The sequence below is a fragment of the Cottoperca gobio genome, chromosome 3, assembly GCF_900634415.1.
Source record: "Cottoperca gobio chromosome 3, fCotGob3.1, whole genome shotgun sequence".
Taxonomy (NCBI): domain Eukaryota; kingdom Metazoa; phylum Chordata; class Actinopteri; order Perciformes; family Bovichtidae; genus Cottoperca; species Cottoperca gobio.
Genome location: NC_041357.1, coordinates 120001 through 147109, shown reverse-complemented (window position 1 = coordinate 147109; position 27109 = coordinate 120001). Strand labels below are relative to the sequence as shown.

The 27109-nt window shown below is 42.1% G+C and overlaps 1 protein-coding gene across 1 annotated transcript in view; it reads right to left on the bottom strand.

Annotated features, from left to right (window-relative positions):
- Window positions 1-8172: 8172 nt before the first annotated feature.
- arnt2 (aryl-hydrocarbon receptor nuclear translocator 2) overlaps window positions 8173-27109 on the bottom strand; it is a 57979-nt gene continuing 39042 nt past the window's right edge. The window contains exons 11-19 of the mRNA XM_029457233.1: window positions 26586-26660; window positions 22742-22893; window positions 19892-19967; window positions 19463-19586; window positions 19243-19345; window positions 18947-19085; window positions 17537-17687; window positions 10874-11019; window positions 8173-10770 (exon numbers count right to left, since the gene is read on the bottom strand). Of these exons, the coding sequence (XP_029313093.1) occupies window positions 10672-10770; window positions 10874-11019; window positions 17537-17687; window positions 18947-19085; window positions 19243-19345; window positions 19463-19586; window positions 19892-19967; window positions 22742-22893; window positions 26586-26660 (1065 nt within the window). The 3' untranslated portion in view covers window positions 8173-10671. The remainder of the gene's footprint in view (window positions 10771-10873; window positions 11020-17536; window positions 17688-18946; window positions 19086-19242; window positions 19346-19462; window positions 19587-19891; window positions 19968-22741; window positions 22894-26585; window positions 26661-27109) is intronic.

The window sequence follows — 27109 nt, the reverse complement described above, 5'->3', positions numbered from 1 at the left end:
ATCTGCAGGTAAACTGGCAGCAGTGTCGATGGGCACAGTGGGTTGTTTTCTCTCTCTGTGGTTGGAATGCTGTTGTTACTCTGTTTGGAGGAGATTCACAGCAGCATGATTTAAGATAGTGTGTCTCCATGCTGACAGGCCTGACTGCAGACAAGCATGGAGCTGTGTTCTGCCAACCACAATGCACACACGTACACACACACACACACACACACACACACACACACACACACACACTTACTGCATAACATCTCAGAGGCTTATGCAAATTGAACACTATCTCACACACACACAGCACAGCAGTGCGTGTCTGAGATGGTTTCGGGGCCTGAGGCAGTGCGCTGTAAAGAGACCAGATGCCATTCAAATGCTATTTACAACACTTGAGTTGGGTCTTTTTCAAATAAACACCATCAGCTAATGACGATCAGGTAAGAGATGTGGAGTGGAGCCAGACGACGACAGCATGTAGATGCAGAATGAAGACATCCTGAGAATTAAATGTTCCTCCCCTCCCTTCCATGGCAGTCCATCACAAATGCTGCAGAGCTTTACAAATGTCAGAGGGGAATTTAAGAGGCTAATCGGAGTGCATGTCATGTCAGGAAGGAATGTGGGAAACTATTTCTTTTCAAATCACCCACCAGTTTGTTCAGGAGCCGAGACTGAAGAAAGGTGTGAAAGTGCCAAGCAGGAGAGATGCCAAGAGCTGCCAGTTTGTGTTTATGAGAAAAACAGATCTGAGCTTTGGCATTCCACACATGCTTGACAGGCTTTACAAAAGTTTTCATGGCTTATGTAGAGCTGATATAGGCTGAGTGGGACGATAAAATGCTTCAGGACTTTTAAAGTATAGCTGTTTATAGAACATCACTGATGTTTAGGTGATGTATGGTACCAGTCAGAGTTGTTGGTCATTCAGAGAAATTTGTCATGTGTAACCATGCACAGTATATACAGTAATGGATAGATTACTGAACAGACTTGTGGGGGGTGGGGCTTTAACTTTGTTGTCAGATTGTTCCTGTACACTTGGTCTCTGCATTGTGTGTAAGTATAGTTTAGAGCTACTGTAAGGAGTAGGTTAGAATAACTTGTATGTGTCAGGTTGTCTTTTTAGTGAGTTTTGCTAATAAAAAAGTCAAGCACACAATAGACAAGGAAGAAACACAAACAGTGGGCAGGCCGAGGTAAAAAGAAATCCAAAAGGTCAGGCAGTAAGGCAGAGGTACAGGCAAGGGCTAGGCAACATCTGCACTGTCTGGAAAACAGGGTAACTTAAGCGTGTCGTGTCATTCACGATCAGACTTTCCAGTGATCATAGTAGTAGTGGTTGTAGCCAGGCGAGGTATTGTATCGCTACATTCAAATTTGTTTATTATTGGATGTACTGACGGGATGCATTGACAGTTTGACAGGCCCCTACATGTCATTTTTGAAAATACATCGGAGAAAAAAACGGAGAAAACTAATGAAAGAGATATAAGGTTAATATATAAATGAATAAAAAAATGTTTTATTCAAATCAAATCAAATCAAATTTATTTGTATAGCCCAATATCACAAATTATACATTTGTCTCAGTGTGCTTTACAGACTGCACAGGTTACAACACCCTCTGTCCTTAGACCCTTGAATCGCACAAGGAAAAACTTCCTAAAAGAAACCCCATAATTAAAGGGGGAAAAATGGAAGAAACCTCAGGGAGAGCAACTGAGGAGGGATCCCTCTCCCAGGATGGACAGACGTGCAATAGATGTCGTATGTACAGGATAAACAACATAGTACAAATACAACATTTGACAGAAATGATGTTGTGTTGAAAAAAGAGAAAGTATGGATGAATCCAGGAAAATGTCAAAAAGGCTTCCCGGTGTCCAGCAGGACCAGGGCAGCAGGCGCAGCCACGATTCCTGATCCTGACGTAAACTTTATCAGTGGCAACCTGCCACATGAGACACAGAAACTCCGGGGATGATGCCCCGGATGATGAGTTAGTAACATACATTTACATAAATGCATACAGATAGAGGGAGAAGAAGAGAGGGAGGGGAGGAGAGGGGAAGAGAAGGAAGAGAGCAGGGAGGTGTCCCCCAGCAGTCTAAGCCTATAGCAGCATAACTAGGGGCTGATCCAGGGCAAACCTGAGCCAGCCCTAACTATAAGCTTTATCAAAAAGGAAAGTCTTTAGCCTACTCTTAAATGTGGAGAGTGTGTCTGCCTCCCGAACACAAACTAGAAGCTGGTTCCACTGGAGAGGAGCTTGATAGCTGAAGGCTCTGGCTCCCATTGTACTCTTAGAGACTCTAGGGACCACAAGTAACCCTGCAGTCTGGGAGCGTAATGCTCTAGTTGGTTTATAAGGTACTATGAGATCTTTAAGATATGCTGGAGCCTGACCATTAATTGCTTTGTAAATCAGGAGAAGGATTTTGAATTCTATTCTGTATTTTACCGGGAGCCAGTGCAGAGCAGTAATATGATCCCGTTTCCTTATTCTTGTCAATACACGTGCCGCTGCATTTTGGATCAACAGTCTTAAGCGACTTTTTGGGACAACCTGATAACAATGAGTTGCAATAATCCAGCCTTGAAGTAACAAATGCATGGATTAGTTTTTCTGCATCATTTTGAGACAGGATGTGTCTTATTTTTGCAATGTTACGTAGATGAAAGACGGCAGTCCTTGAGATTTGTTTTAGTTGGGAGTTAAACGACAGATCTTGATCAAAGATGACGCCAAGATTCCTTACAGTGGTGCTGGAGGCCAAGTTAATGCCATCCAGAGCTTCTATGTCATTAGAAAATGTGTTTCGAAGGTGTTTAGGGCCAAGTATAATAACTTCAGTTTTGTCTGTGTTTAACATCAAAGAGGTGCTAGACATTCACGTTTTTATGTCCTTAAGGCATGCTTGAAGTTTAGCCAATTGATTGGTTTCATCTGGTTTAATTGATAGATATAATTGGGTATCATCCGCTTAGCAATGAAAGTTAATAGAGTGGTTCCTTATAATATTGCCCAAAGGAAGCATATATAAGGTGAATAGAATCGGTCCAAGTACAGAACCCTGCGGAACTCCAAGACTGATTTTGGCTGTCATGGAGGATTTATCGTTAACACATACAAATTGAGATTGCTCAGATAAATAGGACTTGAACCAGCTTAATGCGGTTCCTTTTATGCCAACACGTTCCAGTCTCTGTAGTAGAATGTCATGATCAACAGTGTTGAAAGCAGCACTGAGGTCTAACAAGACAAGAACAGAGTCCTTTGTCTGATGCCATTAGAAGGTCATTGGTAACTTTCACCAGTGCTGTCTCTATGCTATGATGAACTCTAAATCCAGATTGAAAAACCTCAAATAAACTATTATTATGTAAAAAATCACATAACTGTTTTGCAACTGCTTTCTCAAGGATCTTAGCGAGAAAGGGTAGGTTAGATATCAGCCTATAGTTGGCTAAAACCTGTCGATCAAGGCTTTTTAAGAAGTGGTTTTATTACAGCTACTTTAAAGGATTGTGGTACGTAGCCAGATAATAGAGACAGGTTGATCATATTTAATAACGAGGTGTTAATTAAGGGTAAAACTTCTTTAAACAGTTTAGTTGGAATCGGGTCTAAAAGACAGGTTGATGGCTTAGACCACATATGTCAGAGTCAAGGCCCGCGGGCCACAACCGGCCCGCGAGAAGGTTTTTTACGGCCCCTGGGATGATCTTGATTTATTATTAGAACCGGCCCGCAGCCCGCAGATCTTTTACACGCACCAATACTACATTTCCCACAATGCAACGGTGACGCACCGAGCAGTAGGCTGCTTCATTTCAATATTTATTGGCACAGCAGTCGTCAGCATCACAGTAAAATTAACTTTCAGATACCCATCAAAAATGGCAAAACGGAAGGTGGACACTGAGAACCGGGGGTTTCAAACAAGGTGGGAGTCGGAGTATATGTTCACGGAGGTAGCTGGAAAACCTGTGTGTCTTCTGTGTGGAGAAAGTGTGGCGGTACTGAAAGAGTATAATCTGAGACGACATTATGAAACGAAACACGCGGACAAAAACAAGAATATGAGCGCACAGTTGGCTGATAAAATAGGTATGCTTGCCGCTGACTTTCGACGCCGATTTGCTGACTTTGAAGCACAAAAAAGCAGGTTGGAACTGCTCGGTAACCCATTTGCTGTTGACGTGGAAAGCTCACCACCAAACCTCCAAATGGAGTTGATTGACCTCCAATGCAATGATGCACTGAGGGCAAAATATGCGGCAGTGGGTGCTGCGGAGTTCGCCCGTTTCCTCCCCGACACAATGCCCCAGCTGCGCATCCAGGCTGCTCAAACGTTGTCTATGTTTGGCAGCACATACCTGTGTGAACAACTGTTTTCTTTGATGAACCTGAACAAAACATCACACAGAAGTCGACTTACTGCTGAACACCTCCACTCAATTCTGAGGATTTCCTCAGCTCAGAGCCTTACCCCGAACATTGATGAACTTGTGGAAAAGATGGGACACCACCAAGTATCACCCTCAACCTCAAACAAGTGAACATTACTGTGCAATCACATATTTAGAGTTTTTACTCAGTTCAAGTTTAAAAGTTAAAGTTTAATATTTGTTTTCACTGCATGTTACTTCTCCTTAAACAAAGTGTTGTTTTTGATTAATAGATTTTTGCACTTTATTTTATTGTATTTCAATCCAATTATATTTTAAAAATATTTCAGTTGAGTGGATGATAGAAAATTGCTATTATTGTTTTTTTCTTTGAAGTAAATTTAGCCCACTTTTGCTAAAATAGAAAATATAGGCTACTGATGGTGCCTTGAATACCGGTTTCTTTCATTTAATGTTCATGTTATGGGGATTTTTATATAAAGGAAATTTGTCTTTTGTGTCTGTTGAAAATTAAAGATTACTGACAGAGCCATAAGAAAATATTGCTTTATTTATCTGATCATATTGGAATATATTTGTTAGGTTTTCAGTAGGTTCAATTAGGTTCACTAGACTATATGCGTCATTTAAAAATTTTTCAATGAACATTCGAACAGTCCGGCCCTCGGCTTGTAGCTAAATTTTTTATTTGGCCCTCCGTCCATTTGACTTTGACACCCCTGGCTTAGACGATGAGATTGTTGAAGTTAGTTGGTTAAGGTTGATTCGAGTAAAACAGTCTAGATATATTTCAGGAGTTACAGATGTTTTTAAAATTCCAACAGTTGAAGTTAAGTCATTACCAATTGAGGACAGGAAGAGATTAATTTTGTCTCTAATAATTATAATTTTATCGTTAAAGAAGCTCATGAAGTCGTCACTACTGAGAGATATAAGAACAGAAGGCTCTGTAGAGCTGTGACTCTCTGTCAGCCTGGCTACAGTGCTGAAAAGAAACCTGGGGTTGTTCTTATTTTCTTCTATTAATAAAGACTAATAAGCTGCTCTGGCATTACGGAGAGCCTTCTTATACGTTTTAAGATGATCTAACCAGACTAAACGAGATTCTTCCAATTTAGTGGAACGCCATTTACTTTCAAGATTTCTCGACTTTTGCTTTAATTTGCGAATTTGTAAATTAAGCCATGGAGCTTTCTTTTTCTGTTTTATGATCTTCTTCTTTAGAGGAGCAACAGAGTCCAGTGTTATTCACAGTGAGGCTGCAGCACTATCAACAAGATGATTCATTTGGGAGGGACTAAAGTTAGCATTGGAGTCCTCCATTATATTGATATTGAGTCCTGGTATTGAATTAAGTGCTGATGGAATCACTTCCTTAAATTTAGTCACAGCACTATCAGATAGACATTGAGCATAGGATATTTTGCCTACTTGCTTGTAGTCCAGTAACAGGACTTCAAAAGTTATAAAAAAAATGGTCTGATAAAAGAGGATTATGTGGACACACTGATAAACTTTCAATTTCAACACCATATCCCACAATCCCAACAAGGTCCAGAGTGTGGTTTAAACAGTGAGTTGGTTCATGTACATTATGACTGAACCCAATTGAATCTAATATTGAGATAAATGCATTATTAAGGCTGTCACTATCAACATCCACATGAATATTAAAGTCACCTACAATAATTACTTTATCTGTTTTAAGGACTAAACTTGATAAAGAATATTAGAATTCAGATAGAAATTCAGAATACAGACCAGGAGGGCGGTACACAGTAACAAATACAATTGGCTTTATTGTTTTCTATGTTGGGTTTGAGAGCTTAAGAACAAGGCTTTCAAAAGAGTTATAGTTTAGGTTTAGGATTGATAAGAGGTTTGAGTCAAATATGACCAGGAGGAGTGGATTCATTTAGACTGACATATTATTCATGTCTCAGCCAGGTTTCAGTGAGACAAAATAAATCAATCTTATTATCTGATATTAAATAATTTACCAATCCAGCTTTCGCTGATAAAGATCTGACGTTTAAGAGCCCACGTATCATTTTTCGATTTAGTTGCACTTTTTCAGCGGTGGTGTTTATTTTTATTAGGTTTTCATGTATAACTCCTCTTCTGTTAACCATAGATTTTATTAATTTCAGTGGTCGTGGGGCAGACATAGTTACTATGGGGATTTGAGTGGGTGACTGCCCGGAAAGAAGCACAGAAGAAATGTGTAAGACTGCAACTCTTTGTCCTGGTCTCAACTCTGGGTTGTCATGGATAAGGTCCACTAATAAACTTTGTAATATTATTGGATATATCTGCTCTATCCAAAGTAGGACGGATGCCGTCACTCCTAATCAGATCAGGTCTTCCCCAGAAAGTCCACCAAGTGTCTATGAAGCCCACATCATTATCTGGACACCACCATGAGAGCCAGCGACGGAATGATGACATGCGGCTAAACATGTCATCATTCGAAAGATTTGGCAGAGGACCAGAGAAAACTACGGAGTCCGACATTGTTTTTGTAAATGTACACACCGACTCCACATTAACTTTAGTACACTCCAATTGACGCAATCGCGTGTCATTACCGCCAACGTGAATAACAATCTTACTGTATTTACGTTTAGCTTTAGCCAGCAGTTTCAAATGTGCTTCTATGTCGCCCACTCTGGCCCCCGGAATGCACGTGACTGTCGTCACTGGTGTCTCAAAATGAACGTATCTCAAAATTGAGTTACCGATAACCAGAGTTGGCCCCTCTATTACATCAACCCCGGCTCTCTTTCCACTCTTGGCCAGATTGCTGTCTCAGCAACTATGGATAATCTCCTACCACCGAGCTACTACAACTTGCCTATTCCACTCTTCCTCGTCCTCCATTCCTGCCTAGTCTGCAATCCACCATCGCCCCTCTGCCTCAGCCAGCCATCATCTTCTCTCCGCTCCACGTCCACTCTCTTTAGTCCAACAATGACTCCTCCTCACCTACAGCTACCTCTGTATCAGTATCCTGCCTTCGGGTCCACCATGTGACCTCACAACTTGTGATCACTCAGTACTGATAAGACAGTTTGTCCCTGTCACTGAGCAGGAGGCAGCACTACAGTGACACACATTCACTATGGGCCTTTAGAGGGTCTGTCTCCATGCGTGCATGTCCAAACTTGTTGAGTGTTCGGAAGACTAGAAAGGTGCTGTATAAATGCAAGTCCATTCACCATTTAGGGTCTGAATCTAACAGCAGTTATGAGGATGTGTTCATTACCGTATATCATTGATGGAACTTTAAAAAATAAAACAAATAGAAGAATGTTGTCAGATGTTTAGGCATTCTTTCTAAATTACAGCTCAATTTTGAAAAGACAAGTCCTTGTATATTTCACTCTGACAGCAGCTCAGTGTTCTTTACATCCACCTTTCTATCATTAAAGGACATGCTTTGGCACAGCAACAGGCTTTTTAAGATGTGTTTGAAACTGTCCTCACAAGAAAAGGTTAGCAAGTAATCTATAAATGTCAATAAATCATTACTAAAATGTTTTTTACAACAATCCATGCTGTCTGCACTTGTCATTTCTAATATATTGTCCATTTGTACAGAAATTCTTAACTACTTTTCATATTATTAGTTTAATGAGTAACAAAGCATCACATTATAGAAGATGATCATATATTTTGTTGTTAAAAATTGTAATCCACTCGCAAAAACCCAGATCTGAAGCATGCCTAAATTATGGAAAATTAAAACTTTGAATGGAAGCCATGTAACCAATAAGAATTTATTGTCACAAGCACAATTTGTTACACAAAAATAATGGGTCACATTTACACAATTTACACAGGTCTAGAACTCAATGTACAATTAACAGACTAACTAAATACCAATAGTTAAATATGTACTCACATTGCACACAATATCATTAAAACCTACACAAAAAACATGTACTGTGTGAAAGTAACACCAGTCGACATAAAAATCACATTATTTACAAAAAAAACATCATTTTGAGATCTTTAGCAAAAGGACTCTGATGTCTGTTCAAGGTTCTCCCATCCGTCTGTCAGAGACATTATACAATCTATCATGTAAAATCTCCCCTGCTAGAAAGTATTATTAAGTCTCTTAATAGTTGAAAAGATTATAAAGTAATAAAGTCAAGTAGCCAGAGCTGAAGAACACCAAATACACTAGTAAATACTGCGCTTTGCTTGGACGGTATGGCGGTTTTTCCCTTTTAAAGCAGGCTGGTGAGATTAGCAGTTAGATTCATGAAGTGCACTTTAAGCCTTAGCTTAGCAACTGCCTGCAATGATCTATTTTTGTTTTTCAATGAAGATTTTAATTTATACACAGAATCCTTCTATACTCGCATAAAGGTTTTCTCTAGAGCTCTGGACATCACTACATATAGTTTACACAATAAGGTTAATGGAGAGAGTGAGGACAGCAGCAGGTGGAGATCTCCTCCTCTCCTGCTGCTGTTTGGCAGCGATGGTGCCAGAGGCTGAACCAGGCAGACGGAGGTGAACATCTTCAACACTCACAGAAATCTTACTGCGTGTATGTGGGAACATGTACTCAGGACTGGCATGTACATCGATACTGCTGTCGATATCTGCTCTCTACAATCACTGCAGGTATTACCAGAGGAGGGGATTGTTAACTAGGATTTATTGGTCGGTCTCATTGTTTTACTGTGAGTAAGGGACAGTTTTCAGCTGACTAATAATGCTGTGTGTCAACTTTGTTCTATGATTTCTGTGAAATGATGTGCACATGCTCACTCAAAAAGCACACTGATACAATTATTAATGAATGAATGAATGTCAACAATGTGAACTTTGATTGAACATAAACCAGAATTCCTCTGTCCACAATTTTGGCACTAATAATATCACTCAATTACACTAATGTCACCTGTGTGTCACATTATGCATGTGATAATGCATCAGTGTGACTGGTGACACCAGAAGGTCAGATGTGTGACCCTGTGTGTGTTATTGCCATATGTATGCACTGGGTGACTGTATATTAATTTGTGAGCTCACCACTACAATATAATCATGCTGAGAAGTAAAGGGTCTGGCGATGCACACATATTTACACTAAGTGTTGCTGTCTGGGGCTGTTGAGACTATGATGAAGATAATGTGCTCACTCACTCTTAGGTCTTTAGGCAGGTACAGTACTTATTCTCTCAACCTTTTCTTTAAAAAAAAGCCATTTTCAATGTGCCAATGAGTAGGCAATATTCTTTTCTTCAGTCCAAATCACAGTTGAGCAAGAACTCTGCTTTGTGCAACTTTTCTGTAGTCTGAATTCTTCAACAGATAAGTAGAGATGAATGCTCTTTTTTCCAGTGAAATGTGAAGATGCTGTGCAGTAGAACACAGTCAGCTCTACATCAACACCATCACTATGACTTATCTAATAACATACTGTATGTCCCGTTAAGTAAAAAAAACCTCTCAAAAACACTCTGTGCCAGTACTTGTGTCACCCTGTTGAGGGACATACTCTACAAGTGGGACAGGTGACAGGGACTGCAATGATTGTTAATGCTATGCAGCAGTGGAGTATCTGCATGACACAGCTTATCCCTATGTTGTTGAGAGAAGAATGACTTATAAGTAAATGTTTTTATCCACTTATTGTTATTATTAAATCCTGAAAACAAGACATGATGTACTCCAACACAGATGTGGACGCAGACAGCAGTGGAGACGCATGCAGTTCTGTACATCATTGGGTGTAGCATATGTGCAATAGGAACAGCCATACATTTTGGTCATCTACGAGGATGCTTGCAGACACTGACAAAAATGATGTCATGTGGACATTTTTGGTGGAAAGTTTTGCTTTGTCAAATCTGAAAGAGAGGAAGTCAAATCTTGGATAATAATAGATACTAGTCTCTGACAAATACAGCTTTACTCACTTGACTGACCTCCTCTGGTCATGCTGATGCTGACTGCAGGGAGCTCAACAGCTTTCGTGACTTGAATGTCACAAAGAGCTTCCTCTTTGCAAAGATGAGGTATGTGTATGTTCATAGATACATACCAAAGGCCTTGGAACTCAAACATAAGTAAACTGTGTGTTTGTATGTGTGCAAATGACAAGTGCACCCAGCCCAGACATTCACTGTGCTGCACATCAGCTGTGTTTTGTTGGTCCAGCAATATAGAAAAATGAGACAACATGACGGATGAATGCAAACATCAGTCCAGTTCTGAGAGGGAGAGTGATGGAGAAAGGGGCAATTACTCAGAGAAGGGTGGGAACATGCCGAGGTCAGCAAAGTCCTCAATGTTGTAGTTGGCTGTTCCCTGGGTGGGATCTCCAGCCATGGGTAACATGTCCTGCAGAGAAACGGGGGGGGGGGGGGGGTCCGATGTCAGTGATGTAAAGACATATATCTGTGTACAGCGGTCAGCAGCTGGAAGACTGGAGTGTATGTGTTACCTGGAAAACTTCTGTCTGGCTGGGGTTGGGGTGTGTGTGCTGTTCCCCGGCCTGCTGGGAATGATGCTGGTTCTGCCACTGGGACCAGACCTCACTGGGACGACCCTGGAACTGGGCTCCACTCTGACTGCTCTCCCCCGACACATCTGGAATCACAGACAGGGTTACAGTCATACATGAGTTTGACAGATTAAATATTCAAAGTAGAAGTGGAAAAGAGTTTCTTCAACGACCACTCCTGTAACGTTTTATTGAATGAATACAAACCACAATTGTGTCGGCTGCAAACAGCACGTCAGCATCGCGCTCGCGTGAACACTGAAGCGACTGTCTACACTGGTTCCATTCGGATAAAAAAACAAATTATAAACTTGGTGTTTTGAGAGGGGAGCGAATGGACATCGAGAGGAGAGGGGAGCGAAGGGACCTCGAGAGGAGAGGGGAGCGAAGGGACATCGAGAGGAGAGGGGAGCGAAGGGACATCGAGAGGAGAGGGGAGCGAAGGGACATCGAGAGGAGAGGGGAGCGAAGGGACATCAAGAGGAGAACGAAGGGACCTCCGGGGTCTGGGGAGGCAAAGGGATTACAGGGAGCACAGGGGCTGGGGTCTCGAGGGACAAAGGGAGCACAGGGGCTGGGGTCTTGGGGGGCAAAAGCAGCACAGGGGCTGGGGTCTCGGGGGACAACGGGAGCACAGGGGCTGGGGTCTTGAGGCACTGAGGGAGAACAGGGGCTGGGGTCTCGAGGGACTGAGGGAGCACAGGGGCTGGGGTCTCGAGGAACCAGGAGAACGCAGGGACTGGGGTCTTGAGGAACCAGGAGAACGCAGGGACTAGGGACAGAAGGAGCACAGGGGCTGGGGTCTTGAGGGACAGAGGGAGCACAGGGGCTGGAGTCTCGAGGAACCAGGAGAACGCAGGGACTGGGGTCTCGAGGAACCAGGAGAACGCAGGGACTAGGGTCTCAAGGAACCAGGAGAATGCAGGGACTGGGGTCTGTGGAGGTCCAGCAGCGGGAATGGAGGTCTGTGGAGGTCCGGGAACGGAGGTCTGTGGAGGTCCGGGAACGGAGGTCTGTGGAGGTCCGGCAGCGGGAACGGAGGTCTGTGGAGGTCCGGCAGCAGAAACAGGGGACTGTCCCGTCCCGGCAGCGGAAACAGGAGGCTGTCGCGGCCCCGCAGTGGAAACAGGGGGCTGCGGCGGCGTGGCAGCGGGAATTTGAGGCTGTTGCGGCCCGGCAGCAGAAACAGGGGGCTGCGGCGGCCTGGCAGTGGAAACAGGGGGCTGCGGCGGCGTGGCAGCGGGAATTTGAGGCTGTTGCGGCCCGGCAGCAGAAACAGGGGGCTGCGGCGGCCTGGCAGTGGAAACAGGGGGCTGCGGGGGCGTGGCAGCGGGAATTTGAGGCTGTTGCGGCCCGGCAGCAGAAACAGGGGGCTGCGGCGGCCCAGCTGCAGGAACAGTGAACTGGGAGCCGGAATGACGGTGGCTAGCACGGCCAAATCTCCTCCTCAGGGACCTAGAAGCCTTTTGCGCACACAGAGGTCCTTCCCGGGCTAGGCTGGTGCTGGAGCAGGAGGAACGGTGAGCTGGCGAGTTGACTGGAAGTCAGACCGATCTGCGAGGTTGAGGAAATCCCTGATCTCCTCAGGCAGAAGACTCCTGTTGGTCCTTTCTCCTACCACATGAATGCAGCGCAAATGCTCAATCTAGCAATGTTTACGAAAGTGAAAAATAATGTGTGTATCAGCTTCGTGATTCGGATCCACTCCCAAATTTTACAGTAGTTTTCCCATAATCCTGCTGACAGACAAACAAACAGAGCTGAAAGCATGACCTCCTTGGCCGAGGTAGCAAGTATTTGACTGGGACATACAGTACTTAATCAACTTATTTAAATCCAGATCAAGGCCAAAACAACTTGATGAGGGAATTGGTATGTTGTCTCATCAGCAAGTTAAAAGAGGAGCAGATCAGACATTGGGGGCTTCTTAATAAAACATTATCATTATTCTAATCACACACACACACACACACATAATGCTCTTCCCATCTCCACGCAGGTACAAGAAAGAGGCTGAGCCGCTGATGGAGAGAGGAAAGAGAGCACATGTAAAACATACAGATGGAAAAGTAATTAACCAAACACATATGAGGCTGGTTGTGTATACATCAAGTGGAAAAATAGGATAAGGAAAACACTAAACATATCATAAGTGAATACTGATTAACACATGCAACAACAGAGCAAGTGAATGGCACCGGGTCTACCTGATGTCATGCTTCAAATGGGCTGACAGCAAAGAGAACAAAATTGGACGTTCTCCTGTCCAACATCCCTGAAAATGGCCCTCCGCTCGTACTTCTCTGTGGCTTCGACATCCAGTCAACAGACTTATTATCTCTCCTACTTTCTTTTGCTCTCTCCCTGTCTCCCTCCCCTCCTACTCACAAAGCTGGCAACCACCTCGACCTCATATTCACCAGAAACTGCTCGACCTCAAACCTCAAAACCCCACTTTACATCTCTGATCACTTTTTCATATCCTACTCTCTCCCAAACTAACAAACCTATCTCCCCGAAAACTGTACCCCTCCACCGTAACCTCCGCTCCCTCTCTCCCTCTTCTCTTGCCTCAGCTGTCCTCTCGGCCCTTTCTTCTCCTGACACCTTCTCACTCATGCTTGCCAACTCTGCCACAGACATTCTCCTCTCTACTCTGTCCTCCTCTCTGGACTCCTTCTGACCTCTCACTCTCCAGCAGATTCGCCAGACCCCTCCAGCTCCCTGGTTGGATGACTCTGTGCGTGCTAACAGAGCCATCCTACTGGGAGCTGAAAGAAAATGGCTGAAATCAAAACACCCTCACGACCTACTTACCTTTCAAACTCTTCTCTCCTCTTTCTCTTCGTCAATTTCAGAAGCGAAAAGCACTTTCTTCCAACAAAAAATTCAATCTCTCTTTCTCCAATCCCAAAAAACTTTTCTTTATCTTCTCCACCCTCCTCAACCCTGCCAGTCCCCCACCTCCTTCTTCTCTCCTACCGTCCCACTTTGTCAACTACTTTGTAAAAAAGATAGATGACATACGCTCTTTATTTTCCGACTTGCCGACTAACATTTGTTCACCATCCACATCACTTCCTCCCACTCTAACTTCTTTCTCCACTCTCTCTTCGAATGAAGTTCCATCTCTCATTACCTCTGCCCGTCCTACCACCTGCCCTCTGGACCCTATCCCCTCTCACCTTCTCCAGTCTATTGCTCCAGACCTCTTTCCTTTTTACACCCATCTAATCAACACCTCCTTGCTTTCCTAACAATCTTAAGGAGGCAAGAGTGAACCCTCTCTTAAAGAAACCCTCACTCGATCCTTCTGAAGTCAACAACTACAGACCTGTCGCTCTTCTTTCTTTTCTTTCCAAAACACTTGAGCGTGCAGTCTTTAATCAACTCTCATCTTACCTTCACCAGAACAACCTTCTTGATCCGCACCAATCTGGTTTCAAGGCGGGCCACTCAACTGAGACTGCCCTCCTCGCCGTCACTGAGGAACTCCACGCTGCTAGAGCAGCCTCCCTCTCCTCTGTTGTCATCCTTCTGAACCTTTCTGGCTACCAGTGGCGGCCCGAAGCTGCTTCAAGACTCTGGTGCTGGCCTACCGTGCTTTGAATGGATCAGCCCCTTCCTACATCCAGGCCATGGTCGAACCATACACCCCCAACAAGTTCACTTCGCTCTACGTCGACCAATCGGCTCGCCACTCCCTCTCTACGAGTGGGACCCAGATTTCCCTCAAACAAAACCCGCCTGTTTGCTATCTTGGTTCCGAAATGGTGGAACGACCTCCCTATTGATGTGAGAACAGCAGACAGTCTTCACACCTTCCGTCAGACTGAAAACTCACCTGTTTCGACTGCACCTCGGCGAATGAAGAAAACTAAATAACTGTACTTTGTATGTTGCACTTGTATTGGTTTGGCTTATTTATAGCTAATAGTTGAATTTATATTCTATTGTCTCTGTATGTTGCACTTCAAACTGGCTATTTGAAGACAGTGTTCACTTATACGATTGTACCTATTTGAAGCTATTATACTTACAAGATTCTTGCTGTTCGGAGTTGTATCTCTATGATTGTTTGCACTTTTTGTACGTCGCTTTGGACAAAAGCGTCAGCTAAATGAACTGTAATGTAATGTAAAAAGAGTGTGTGAAATGGATAGAGTGTAAAAATCTAACTCACAAAATCAGCCTGAGAGGAAATAAAGAATAAATAAATGAGGCAGCCATGAGAGAGATAATCAATTTGGCTAATGTGTGTCCATTAAAAGGCTATCAAGTAGCTGTTGCATGCTGGACATGCTTCATTCCTACAGCAATGTGGACAACAAACAGCAGGAGTCCTGAGCAGCTGGCTGATGAGCCTTCTCTGACTGAACACACACTAACACATTCCCATCCCAACATTTAAAGCCACGCTAGCAGAGTGGCTCCAGGAAACGAGATGCCAGTCACTCCACCGCTTTGCTTCAGAGTGAAATATCTCGACTAGGTCTACAACTTTTATTTTACATGATAATTGCATAAATTATTTTCATTATTGATGAATCTGCCATTTATTATGGTAAATAAACGGTTCATTTGGCCTAAAAAAGTGAAAAATTGTGTTTGTTTTGTCAAAACTTTGTAAAAATTAACTAGTAAATGTTAAGACCAACTGTTTCAGCTCTACTCTCCACAAACGTTTACAGACATCGATAGATCCCACAGGGTGCATTAGGGCTGGGCTAATAAATCCAATTAAATAGATTAACTTGAATTTTGCAGTGCTAAAAGTGACTAAAAGTGCTTGATTATATTATCAAACCACAAACTTGTGAGAGAATAAATGTTTTAATCTGTGGACGATTGAAAAACTATATTCCCTAATCAGAAATCAGATTGTGGACACAACGCTGCAGCACAACAGCACATGAACCCCCATTCAAATACGACCACAACAAATACTTTCTAAAGCCACTGTCTAACACTGCTACAGTATTGGCTTTCTAAGCAGGCAGGGTTGAAATTGGAATTTAGTGTTGCTCAGTATTTTGGTATTTTGTGAGAATACCCCCAGAATGCAGAGAACTCTCACAACTTCATTTGTGTCAGTCCGTCTGGAAAAATACTTTTTCCTAAGAAGTGTGCAGAGGCACTTGCTATTATTTATGGAACTCATTAATACACTGATAGCTATTAACACAGTGTGGGTGAGGAAAGAGCTTTGAAGGCGATACAAAATAATGTATATTAATGGTAGATGGAACAGTTAACTCTGACTCTGTCAGCTTTGCCTCCCCATCTGTGCAATTAGGCTGTACCAGAACACAAATAAGCCAGTAAGGCTTGAAAGCAAGGAAATGGCTTTTTTTGTGAATAGAATACATGGTGACTGTAACCTGGTCTCAGTTAAAGTCTGAAGATCGGATACAGGGGATGTAATTACTTGTGATGAATCTTTGGCATCTGAAACCTTTTGACATAAAAAGTACCCGCCAAGATTTTACAAGAAACCGCCTCGGTGCTGCTAGATGTCGAACTTACTGAAGGAGCATTAATGGTGTCTTTACATGAACAGTAGAAGCAGAAAACTTTTGGATAGTTCAGAGATTATAACTTGTGACAGACACTGACATTTTAAAATGGTGAAGCTCACTTTTGTAGTCTCCTCTGCTTTCCACAGGATGTCTCACTTTACAGTGGCAGAGGTCAGGGAAACCACATACTATTGCTATAACTACTACACGTGTCAGAGCATCCAGAGCTGCACTTGTAACAATGTCTCAGGTTGTTGCAGTGGAAAACTAAAAAAAACTAACATGTCATACATATATTATCTGTGATTATAATACAAAACATCCTGGCTCATAAATTTGGTTAGTCGTTAGTAGTTACAAATGAGTGTGTAATGCTGATTAGAGATTAGACTGTGATGAGTTTAATAACGAAAGACCTGTAAAGGTCGGACAGAAGCGACACATTAATGTTCATTTTTTCTTGTTGTTCTCTTTTTAATGTTTTAGAAAAAGCCTTTGTTTGCATCCAGTTAAACTGAGCAAGTAACTATTGAGCACAGCACATGAATCAGCTGGCAGCTTGGTCTCTATATAGACTACGACTAACCTGTGTCTCTCAACATGGATTTACAAATGTAAATAGGAATTATCAAAAGGGTTGAATGATAATTCAGTAATAGTTCAGTATAAGTTTCAATATCATGATAATACAAAGATATGGCTGTAATAATTTTTCATTCCCTCTAAATTAATGATTCCAAGTCACGTCCAAAAGCATGTCTGGTGCCATTTATAACAATGGACTTTATTTGATTACTTTAAATGCAATTGTGTATTGATATTTGGTATATTGTGGTATATAGTGAAATGTTTTCTTATTAATATGGTGGTATTGATTTCAATGTCACCAAGCCCTACCTAATCAGATCTCCAACAGAACAGAACCTGTATGTTTCTATCACATGTTGGTCTTTCTGTGTTCATAAAGTCATATGTTTGGAGACAGAAAGATACCAGACCTCGACAACAAATGAATGTCTTGCAACCCATCCCATACAGGTGGGACGTTACAATAGATCACCCAGTAATGAAGAGAAAGGCTCACCAAAAGCTGTGCTGCGGTTTGTCAGTCCAGAGTAGGCATTGCCGCTGGGGGAGGAAGTGGCCGGGGACGACAGGGGACTATAGGAGGCCGGATCTGTCTGGTAGCTGTGGCCAGAACCAATACCAAATGGACTGGACTGGGCTTTACTGGACTGGAGAACACAGTTACTGGTTAGGGTTAGGGTATTTGTTAATAACCAGAATAAATCATGTGGAAGCTAAAGATTGAAAAACAGACTTTATCATTTGTATCGTTAACTTTGGCTAAATTCAACAAAATATGGCGTCTGGGTTTCAACTTCATCAACAAAGCTTTGAACTTGCAACCACTTCTCCATGGCAACATGAGGCTGTGTCAGAAACAGTATCTAATTTCTCAGAGACAAAGTTGAAATAATTGTTGGTTCACCTAGATGATCAACATTGGGAGAGTCCTATGTTATGCAGTATTGAAGATATGTTGACTTCCAGGACCTGTGCAACTATATTATTACTATTTGTTGTGGTCATTTACAAAAACAAAGATACAATGCATCTCCTTCAAGAAAACGCATATTTTAAGTTTGGGTTATTGTTAAGGTTGGAACTGTGTTGAACATTTGTTTTACAGCAACAGCAGTTTAAAATGACCATAGGAATTAATATAACTTTGAGGATTTCAATACTTAATATACAGACAGTATTGCTGCTATTGAAGACATAATATTTCAACAACCTACATGTTTCTTTACTTTACTCCTGTAATTCCAAAATCCAGCTGATGCAAGGACATCAAACAAAAATACTGTTGGGGGCTTGTTGTTGTTCAGAGACAACTCGTTGTTTTTAGAGAATAGTTTAGGCAAGTGGGCTTTTCTAATATTGGGAAACTGCATTGAATAATTGCAGGTTAACCTAGGCCTTCCAGGACACATGGAAACCCTGTATGATGTCTTAATGTCTGCTGTGTTTAGAGGTGGTGAAAACATTCAACCCTCTTTTAAAAGCCAAACTGGAGCCGGTCACGGCGAGGAAATAGGCCGGCGAAGGCCAGCCAGCATCAGGGGGAGGATCTTCCAACACAAAGCGGCCTTCCTGAGTCCCAATGAGTTTAATCCCCGGGGCAGACTGCGCAGATCCCATCCGTTAAGAAGTGTATAAATATTATTTGATCCTTATAAAAAACTGCGCCTGCGATAATTTTGGCCACCGATAATTTAGTGCCACCTAGTGCAAGCAGGTCTAATGACAATGGCGGCATGAGTCTAAGATAATGTAACAGTCTGAAGACACAAAGGCAAGTGATGCCGTGGCTCTGCATCATTCTTTATATAGCCTGCATATTAATTGTTCTTAAGAACACAGATAATATTTCATTGAAATTTCTTCCATCTGTCAAGGACGTCAAGGTGCGTTCATTTGTGTGTGTTACCTGTCCAGAGAAGGGGGGTCGGTTGCCTGACCACGCCACCTGGCCTGGATTGAGCTGTCTGGAGATCTGAGCTAGATTCTGATTGGATGAGCCTGATGGCTGTATGTCGTTCACACCAGGGACGTGGATCACAGAGGAACTGTGTACACAAAGAAAAATACACACACACACACACACAGTAAAATATGAAGCTCAGTCTGGTTTCACTTTTCTCCAGAGAGACACTACTTTCACAACCGAGGCCTGACCGAGTGAGTTATGGATGCTGAGCATTATATGCACTAGCACACATGTACCTGAAGCTTTTGCCAGAGTGTCCCTGCTGAAAGGGAGAGCTCTGCGAGTAGAGCTGCTGTCCTCCAGCTGTAGAGGATGGAACCATCATCTTCTTATCTCCCGCTATGCACACACAGATAAAACAGGGTTAGCATTATAAAAACAAGAGAGAGGAGAGACAGCAGGTCAAAGATAAACCAGCAGTTATCAGGACACATGTGAGGTGTTTGCATGCCGTACAGCCAGAGATGCCAGTGTACATCTCAGCAAAGCGTGGGTCTCTATCCTGGGAGAACAGGACATCTGTCTTGTCGATGTTCTTCCCTGCCTCATGGACTCCGCTACTGACGCTGGCCACAGGCACCTGAGGGTGGTGGTGAAGGGTGCGGGGTAAGAGGGCATAAGGGTTGACGTTAGGGATCATAGACATAGGTCATAAATGAACACAAACAATCCACAAACAGTACAACAGATGTTTTACAAGCTGGAATCTAAATCTTTTTTAAGCACATTAGCAAGGTCAACTTTTTAGCCAAGTAACCAAACAAACAGTAAGAAGAAAATGGAATGTTGTACTCATTCATTTCTGATGTTCTCATCATCAAACAGAGATTGTTATTTTATTGATCTCCTGGGAATTCAGGACGTGGCTCTAAAGCAGAGGGTTACCTGGGAAAGATCGTAGGCAGTTAATCCATCTCTCTGGTGGACCTCCAGCTCTGCTTGCTGCTGCTGCTGTAGCTGCCTGCGAAACACAACACACATATACACCATCAGCACCTCAGACTGACACATACAGTACGTTAGGCCTACTTCATTTAAGATAGCTTAATTTTAAATTCAATATAATAAGATAACTAACATGATAAATAAACATTGAATTAACATATAATCCATGTAGATAATAAGTGGTGTGTTGTTAGATCAGGAAGCGATTCCATCTTATATGAGGTTATGTTTATATGGCTACTGGAGCATGACGTCGGCTACGTTTCTTCAAAAGCTGAGTCTGTTTCAACTTTTCCGCCACAGGTCACTGTGTTTTTTTTCCACAGTCAAGGGACAAATATCATGAAACTTTTTTTTTTTTCATCTTCTTGTCTGCTATAACAAGGGTAATGCCCACGCAAAAATATTGAATTGCAGAGGTGTCTCTGTGTGTGAATACATCATTTTTAAAACCTTGCACAGAGGGCCTGTTTTGAATGCAAAAGGTTGGAAGTCCATTTAATTTGAAGTTATACGCTTCGTGATTGCATGCGCGTGCATGGCGCGGGGAGATTGTGTGTGCGTGCTGGTGCGGTTTCTATTTAGTTCTCCCCTCTCCTTTCTTCCGCTCTGTAGGTGTGTGTGTGTGCGCATGTGTGTGTGTGTGTCAGCTGCGAAGCCCCACCCTTCGTAAAACGGAGCGAAGGAGAGAATGTGAATGCGCAAAGTAGACAGTAGAAACTGAAACGTGCACATAAATTAGATCAATAGCATAAACGTTTAGTTTATTTAATAAAAGAGCACCTGTGAGTGTGAAAAGTGAGTTGTGAATAATGAAAATATATTAAAAAAATTATAAAAACAAACAAAAAAAAAACACCTTGAATTTCAGACAATGGTAGGGGAAACACTGTTGATGATATATTATTTTGGTCTACATACAGAAGTTGATACCAGGAATTCATTATGATGCATACAAACATGCTTTTGTGAATGATGTTGGAGTTTCCTCACAACTCACAAACTTAGTTTGTATTTGTGTGTACACTCATGCCCTGTGCATTCTCACTTATTCCAAGTAAGAAGACAGAGGAGCATGCTGCCCCAGGTTTCATCAACTCCTTCTCCTCAGTCTCCTCACACTCAGCAAAACCAGCTGGAAATTAGCTTCTGAAAAAGCTTAAGGTCAGGAATGGCACAAGACATTTGCAAGTTGCGACTGTAGATGGCCTGTCATCAGCAGCTAACATGGAAGAAGCAGTTAACACATCAGCAGCACTATTTACCACTGACTCCAACATTTTAAATAAAAGTTATCAACTTGCCATGTCCCTGATCATACTGGCTTGATATATATTTGACAACCAAATCATAGTTGCTGCCACTATCTATTTTTTCTGTGATTCAGTTTTGACTTTAAGGGTAGTCTCACATAGCCAGACCTATCTCCACAGGGCTGTCAGACCATCTGCCTCGGGAATCTTGCTCCACCACTGTCCAGCTACCCCCTTCTTGGTTCCCTGGCCACTTTTTCCCCTTTAGACTGACACTCTACACTTCTCCATTTAACACTTTAACAACATAGAAATTAATAGAAGTTAGAACATTTCCCTGGCAGTTATCCCAGCTTCCTTAAAGTCTAGAGACAGACACTGCTTCTTCTCAAAAGGTCTGGATAACGTCAACATTTTTCAGATTATGCAATGAACAAAAGACAACTGGTACTATTCATTTCATGCTAGTGGTATTGCAAATTCTCTTTATAATTTAGACTGCAACCATCCTTCAAACCTTCCTGCTTCCTGTCCCTCCAGATACAAGGCATCAGTGGCTATTGAGATGTTAAAGTTAAAGTAAAAAACACACTAGTCCAATGCCTTTTTCAAAATGGTTTCACTTGTACATGGAGCAGTGATCACCTTGTGGATAATACACCTTCACAACATTATTGTGACACATGAGTTTAATTGAAATATTAAAAGGGACATTAAAAATTAATAAATCTTTTTATTTCTAATCATTTACCTGTGAGGGGCAGACACTTTCTGGGGTTAGGGTTGAGCGGGGAGCTCCAGTAACTCGAAGGAAAGCCGAACATCATTTATTTTCACACACCACCCACGGTGCAACGATACAATGCCGGTTGAAAAGGTTATGTGGCCATAAGTCAGTGCTCTCTTAGGGCACTGCTCTCAGAGCTCGGTTTGTCAAAGTGTCTAAACCCCTGACTGTCGGGTAATTTGTCTGTGTGATATTCATCATGCAACAACATCGGTAAAACTATTCATTAACAAAAACATTAGATATGATATGTGTTCATTTGCATTATTTTTAATGCATTAGTATTTTTATAAACAATTTATCAAAATTGACACATTACTTCGACAGCCCTAATATTCAAATAAAGCCAAAACGATGGTCCATTCTTTGTAGTTATGTTACCTTATCTGACCCATTGTGGTCCTTTCAATGCTGATATCAATTCACTGAGTGTGTATCAATCTGCTTATTGTGCTTTCAATCAGAATAGAGAAAAGAAATGCCTAATATATTCTGATGGTTGATTTTGTATTTGTGTCTTCACTACTCTGTGCTGTCATATCTTTGTAATATGTTCAATGCTAACATTTCTATAGGAGAATGTTAACTGTACATAGAAATCTAAATTAAACATTTTCTTTTTCTGAAATGTGTCAACTCTTCCTCTTTTATACTCCTCCTCCTCCATTTTCAGGTTGATTTCAAATGATGTGTGTGTGTGTGTGTGTGTGTGTGTGTGTGTGTGTGTGTGTGTGTGTGTGTGAAACCTACTTGACGTTGGTGTTGGTGCAGATGATGTACTCTATCTCATCAGAGTATGGGTTCTGGAAGGTGAAGCTGCTGGTTCGGATCAGCATCCACTCCCTGTTCTTCATTCGGAAACGGTACATCACAGACAGAACCTGACCCTTCAACTTTACCACCTGTAGAGGGAATAAAACTACACATCAATATTACTGTTTTTAATACGTCTCTGGTGGTTTCTAAGTTTTGAGTTGACTGTTATATTTGGCCAGTAGTGGTTTCTGTGTTATGTACTCTCTGTGGCGAGCTGCTGGTACCTGAAATTCCTTCTCTGAGCCAATCACTCTGACTGTCAGTCTGAGTGATGAAAGAATTGCATTTCTTCCCAATGTGACGGATCTAAAACTACTACTAAACTGCTGAGGAAGGCCAGAGCAGCTGATCACAGATATGGAGAATGTTTCAGTCCAGGGGGGTCTCGTTGACAACAAAAAAACAGGTCAAATACACCAGATGTTTGAGGTGGATGAGAGCCAAAGGTTTCCACAGTTTTGGTGACATTTACCATCAAGCTGCTGAGAGTGACAAGAAGTTTTAATATAGCTCAAATGGTAAAGTCCTGGCTTCTCTCTTCAGGCTCCGGAGCCTTCTCTAGTTAAACAATGTTAGCTGTCACTTTCAGGAGTCTGAATCTCTTTGATTAACATTTTTGTATATCAATGTTGAATGCTATTGAAGTAGCCTAGTAGCTGTATCAACATCTGCATGTCATCAACAACTGACTGTCAAATCTAATAAAGTACAATTTAAAAACATTTCGACAATATTTATTGTCACTTAAGATTGAACTATACAGATATATAATACTGTAGATATGTATAATGTTCTTCTCGGGCTGAATTTAAAATTAAAAGAGAAAATAAATTAAATAGCTTTTTGTGTTGACCCAAAATCCAAGCATCTCTGAGGGAACATTCATGAGCAGGTTGTTGGGCAGTGAATGAGTCAGGATCCTGCTGGATTGATCATATTGGGCTCTGAGATTTTCTGTGACCTCAGTTCAGACTTGATTGGGTATGTTTGGTCAAAAACGATGTTCACTTTTTTCTTCTTAGAGAGCGCCATGTGTAGTTATTGTTCTCTCCCGGTCTGCAACTCACTTGTCTCTCCGTCTTCTCTCCCTTTCTGCGGCTCACTTGTCTCTCCGTCTTCTCTCCCTATATCGTTAACTCGTCTTATCGCTTTCCATTTGTCACTCGCCTCTCGCCTCTCATCTGTTTGTATTCAGTCGCAATGTTTGCCGCCTGGAATACACAGATTTGATTGGCTGAGTAGCATCACGTGGAATGGCTTAACTCGCATGTAATTGGTCTGTGAGTTTCCTGAACCGCTAAACCAGTGCCGTAAAAACGAGAAAAGCTGCGCCGGTTAAAATAGAAACGCCCCGTGAAAAATTGAAAATCCCTTAATAATTTGTTGATTATAAGTCCGGGTCGGATAGGTCGGTGTCTGGGTCCGGACCTGGACTGCGGTCCGCCTGTTAGTGACCCCTGCTGTAGGTTAAGGTGTGTTCACATGTGTATGCGTAGGGGGCGGAGCCCTGCCCTTTGCGAAACTGAATAGATCGTGTGCATGTGACGTCACGCTTATTTCCCAACCCAGAAGTCAGCCATGTTGGTTGGAATACACAACCAAGACTGCGGCTGTTCACGTGTGAGTTGCTGCAACGCTTCGTAATTTTCTTTGTATTCAAACGTCTAAGATTGAAGGAAAATGCCAATCTTGTGCGCAGTGTATAATTGGGGTAATAACGCTACTCGTGACCCAGAGAAACGGTTCTTTAGATTTCCTAAAATCATCAAAAACAACGATCCACAAAAGAGGGATGAATTGCTGTCTACCGAACGCCGTAAGCTGTAGTTTAGCAACATAACTCGTAAGGATTTAACAGAAGAAAAAGCACAATTCACCCGTGTGTGTAAGAGCTCATGCTAAAGCTATGTTTTCAATGTTTACGTTAAACATTTGTGCTTATGATATACCCGAACACTGTAAGACCTTACTTCTCCATATCGCTGACTGGTAAATAAGGCACTTTCTTTACATGTGATGGCAGCCATTTGCTCTTTTCTTCTGTGCATGTTTTTGTTTGGCTTATTCTTGAGCCTACTTCACTTGCGAAAGCAAAGCACCAATGTGAGAACATGCTTCGCTTAATCCAGCCATACAATCACAGTGTGCGAGGATAACATTGCCGCTCTTCTCACTCACAAACCACGGCTTGAGCGGTGTATCTAGAGCTCTTTGCGAGTGATTTACACGGGCATGGACGAGCACCCTGTCATCTTTCAGTGGTTTGGTAAGAAGACTACCAACCCAGCCAGAAACAAAGAAATTATAAGCATCTACGCTCTTGTATGCCTTCATTTGTGCGTTGGTTGCCCACGACGTTTGTAGCACAAGGTAGTTCACAATATCCGGATATTCAATCGGCGGTAATGACTCCAAATCCTCAATATAATCTGACGGCTTTAGCGTGTACGGGTCAAGGCCGCACATTTGGACATTTTCTCTGAATCTTGCCTTTGCAGAGGACTCCAGAGAGTCAGAATACTTTGAAGAAGTCGAAGTTGTATTGCTGTTGTTGTCCGCTTTAGACGCCATTGTTGATTTGTTATCCAACCAACATGGAGTCGCACGCATACGTCACACAGTTTTGTCACGTGTTTGCACACTACCTATAGAGAAGAAACTGCACAAAGCAAGCAGTAGACCGGGGGTGTCAAACTCAATCACAGAGAGGGCCAACATTAAAAACTGGGACTATGCGCTCAGTTGATCAGCAGAATGCTGTCGGGAACACAGCGGTGGAGATGGTTTGTCAGTGTTTGGAAACACGTAGGGACCAAAGTTTCCTTGCTGCATCAGAGTCTCCCACAGGCAGCTTGGCTTGGAACGCTCTCCACATTTAAGAGCAAGCTAAAGACTTTCCTTTTTGATAAAGCTTATAGTTAGGGCTGGCTCAGGCTTGCCTTGGATCAGCCCCTAGTTATGCTGCTATAGGCTTAGACTGCCAGGGGACACCTCCCTGCTCTCCTCCTTCTCTTCCTCTCTCCTCCCCTCCCTCTCCCCTCCTCTCCCTCTCTATCTGTATACATTTATGTAAATGTATGTTACTAAGTCAGCATCCGGGGCCTCATCCCTGGAGTTTCTGTGTCCCTCATGTGGCAGGTTGCCACTGATAAAGTTTACATCAGGATCATGAATTTTTGTTGCGCCTGCTACCCTGGTCCTGATGGACACCGGGAAGCCTTTTTGACATTATCCTGGATTCATCCATACTTTCTCTTTATTGATCACAACATAATTTCTGTCAAATGGATATTGTATTTATACTATGTTGTTTATCCTGTACACACGACATCTATTACAGTTTGTCCGTCCTGGGAGAGGGATCCCTCCTCAGTCTCTCCCTGAGATTTCTTCCATGTTTCCCCCTTTAATTTTGGGGTTTCTTTTAGGGAGTTTTTCCTTGTGTGGTGTGAGGGTCTAAGGACAGAGGGTGTCATATGCTGTACAGTCTGTAAAGCCAGACAAATGTGTAATTTGTGATATTGGGCTATATAAATACATTTGATTTGATTTGAAACACTTTGTATTCCCGTTTTTGAAAAGTGCTGTATAAATTAAGTTTTATTTACTTACTTATTTACTTACATGCTTTGTAGGTCATTTGTGTAGCAGCTATATTACTTCATCATTATTTTGTCTTCTTCCCCTTTGTCAAGTTTTTACCTCATGCTGTTGTCATTTTCACTTGGCTCAAAAAATAAATATTTTGGTCCAATCAGCAGCTACAGCTCCGTCCTACCTGTTGGAAACTTTCTCTCAGGTGACTCTGGTCCTCAGGATGGCAGAACTCCAGGATGTCTTTCCCCAGCAAGTCCTACAGGATAAGAGAACAGTTATTGGTTTATCGAGAATTCATCTTTATTAATAAAGGGTTTGTTTAACTACTGCGCATTGCATTGTACAGTAGGAATGCAATGTGCACAGATTTGTTGGTGAGAATGTTAGTAAAGAAAGGCTGGTATATTTAGAATATACGCTTAATAACCTCTGAACCAGGGGTACAACTGGAACCACAAACTAATGTTGATAACCGGTGACATTGTTCGGAAGACATACGATCTCTGCATGTCATGTTGTGGTAAATTAACTTATATCTATCTATATTTTCCTCTGACTTTGAAAGTGAATGAATCATGAATCAATCAAGGTCAAAAGGTAATTGCATATTATATAATGAAGGTAAATTGTATTTGAAAAGTGAGTGAAATGTGTTGCAGTAAAAAACAAAAAAAGGGTCTGCAGTAATTTAACAAATACATTTAA